General features: G+C 40.1%; 1 protein-coding gene across 1 annotated transcript; it reads right to left on the bottom strand.

The window, feature by feature from the left end:
- Positions 1-986: 986 nt before the first annotated feature.
- Positions 987-1931, bottom strand: LOC117343359 (BUD13 homolog). Its single transcript, XM_033905701.1, has one exon. It carries the CDS (start codon positions 1929-1931, stop codon positions 987-989), a length of 945 nt encoding a protein of 314 aa, XP_033761592.1.
- Between the last annotated feature and the right edge of the window lie 265 nt (positions 1932-2196).

Below are 2196 nucleotides of genomic sequence, written 5' to 3'. Positions count from 1 at the left end.
GTTTTCATTTTTAAGCCACTTTCCTTGTACGTTAATAAATCAGTTTTAATGCATCTTTTTAAAAACTAATTAAAGGATCTTTGTGAATGTTTCGCAAAATTTTCATTATTGGTCTTAGTTTTATGCTATTATAATAATTTTAAGCTAATTCAGAATTAGAAGTATATTAGAAACATGGTGACAGTGATTTTAAATTTAAACCTTAGATGATGATGATGATGATGATGATGATGATGATGATATGATCCTCACCAAACTGTGTTTCAGGGTGCCTGGGTGGGCTTATTATCAGGGGTTATTACCTGAGAAATACGGTAAACTCAATTGATTCAAGTACATGTATCTTATTGATTCAATCACCTGCTGAGAAGGGAGAAACTGAAAACTTATGAGTTTTATTTTTGTAGTATCATTTATTGCTTACATTTCTCCATGTTGAAAATCTGCCCTTTTCACCTTATGTTGTGAGGCCTTGAAGACAGAAGATTACATATGGCATTTAATTTCATTAAAGTATACAGTAATTACAGGAGCATGCAGATTTCTCTCCACTTGATCACAATTAGAGTGAACCCAGAGGCTGGTGTATGTGTGCTGCAGACACTATGTATACTGGTGCAGCACTTCTGATGAAACTTGACTCGCCCTCAAAGTCAAACTTATCTACATGTATACTGCCAGCTGTGGGTTTCAGATTTTTTCCCCAAGATGATTCACACTGGCCAATGGTTAATGCATGTTTAATCCCCAGAGAGCTTCCAGGTTTTGACATGATCTGATTAATGGCATTGGAATACTTCCACACAAGGATCATCTTAAATGTTATGGTAGATTGCCTTCAAGTTCTGATGGCAGAAAATAAAAGGTTTGGCATACCTTTTTATAGAATTTGTATTAACGATGCATATTCCTTATAAAATATGTTGACAAAATCTTAAAATGTCTCTACTTTTATAACTACTACCACCTGGAGACTTTCACACCTGCTATCCCTCAGGAGGGACTCTATTGGTCTCCATTCTCTTATTACTCTTATCAGGAGGGACTCCATTGGTCTCCATTCTCTTATTACTCTTATCAGGAGGGGCTCTATTGGTCTCCATTCTCTTATTACTCTTATCAGGAGGGACTCTATTGGTCTCCATTCTCCTATCAGGAGGGGCTCTATTGGTCTCCATTCTCTTATTACTCTTATCAGGAGGGGCTCTATTGGTCTCCATTCTCTTATTACTCTTATCAGGAGGGGCTCTATTGGTCTCCATTCTCTTATTACTCTTATCAGGAGGGGCTCTATTGGTCTCCATTCTCTTATCACTCTTATCAGGAGGGACTCTATTGGTCTCCATTCTCCTATCACGAGGGACTCTATTGGTCTCCATTCTCCTATCAGGAGGGACTCTATTGGTCTCCATTCTCTTATTACTCTTATCAGGAGGGACTCTATTGGTCTCCATTCTCTTATCACTCTTATCAGGAGGGACTCTATTGGTCTCCATTCTCCTATCAGGAGGGGCTCTATTGGTCTCCATTCTCTTATTACTCTTATCAGGAGGGGCTCTATTGGTCTCCATTCTCTTATTACTCTTATCAGGAGGGGCTCTATTGGTCTCCATTCTCTTATTACTCTTATCAGGAGGGGCTCTATTGGTCTCCATTCTCTTATCACTCTTATCAGGAGGGACTCTATTGGTCTCCATTCTCCTATCACGAGGGACTCTATTGGTCTCCATTCTCCTATCAGGAGGGACTCTATTGGTCTCCATTCTCTTATTACTCTTATCAGGAGGGACTCTATTGGTCTCCATTCTCTTATCACTCTTATCAGGAGGGACTCTATTGGTCTCCATTCTCTTATCACTCTTATCAGGAGGGACTCTATTGGTCTCCATTCTCTTATCACTCTTATCAGGAGGGGCTCTATTGGTCTCCATTCCCCAATTATCCCCCCCCCCCCCCCCAACGAAGTTAGGGGGGGGGGGGGGGGGTATACTGGAATCACCTTGTCCGTCCGTCTGTTGCAAAAGTTGTCCGGCTATGCATTCGCTCATTTCTTTATAGATTTCACTCAAATTTGGTATATAGTTAGAAGACCATATGAACTTGTGTCCCCTGCAGTGATTTTGCGATTTAGCCCTTTTTAACAGAGTTATGCCCCTTTTTCATACAAAATGTGTCATAATTTTGTCCGGCTATGCA

The sequence above is a fragment of the Pecten maximus genome, chromosome 15 (assembly GCF_902652985.1).
Source record: "Pecten maximus chromosome 15, xPecMax1.1, whole genome shotgun sequence".
Taxonomy (NCBI): domain Eukaryota; kingdom Metazoa; phylum Mollusca; class Bivalvia; order Pectinida; family Pectinidae; genus Pecten; species Pecten maximus.
The sequence above is the reverse complement of the archived record's forward strand: the minus strand, read 5'-3'. Positions and strand labels throughout refer to the sequence as shown.

Excerpts from the sequence above, each read along its gene's own strand:
- LOC117343359 (XM_033905701.1), bottom strand. The coding sequence starts at position 1,931 with ATGGAGACCAATAGAGCCCCTCCTGATAAGAGTGATAAGAGAATGGAG.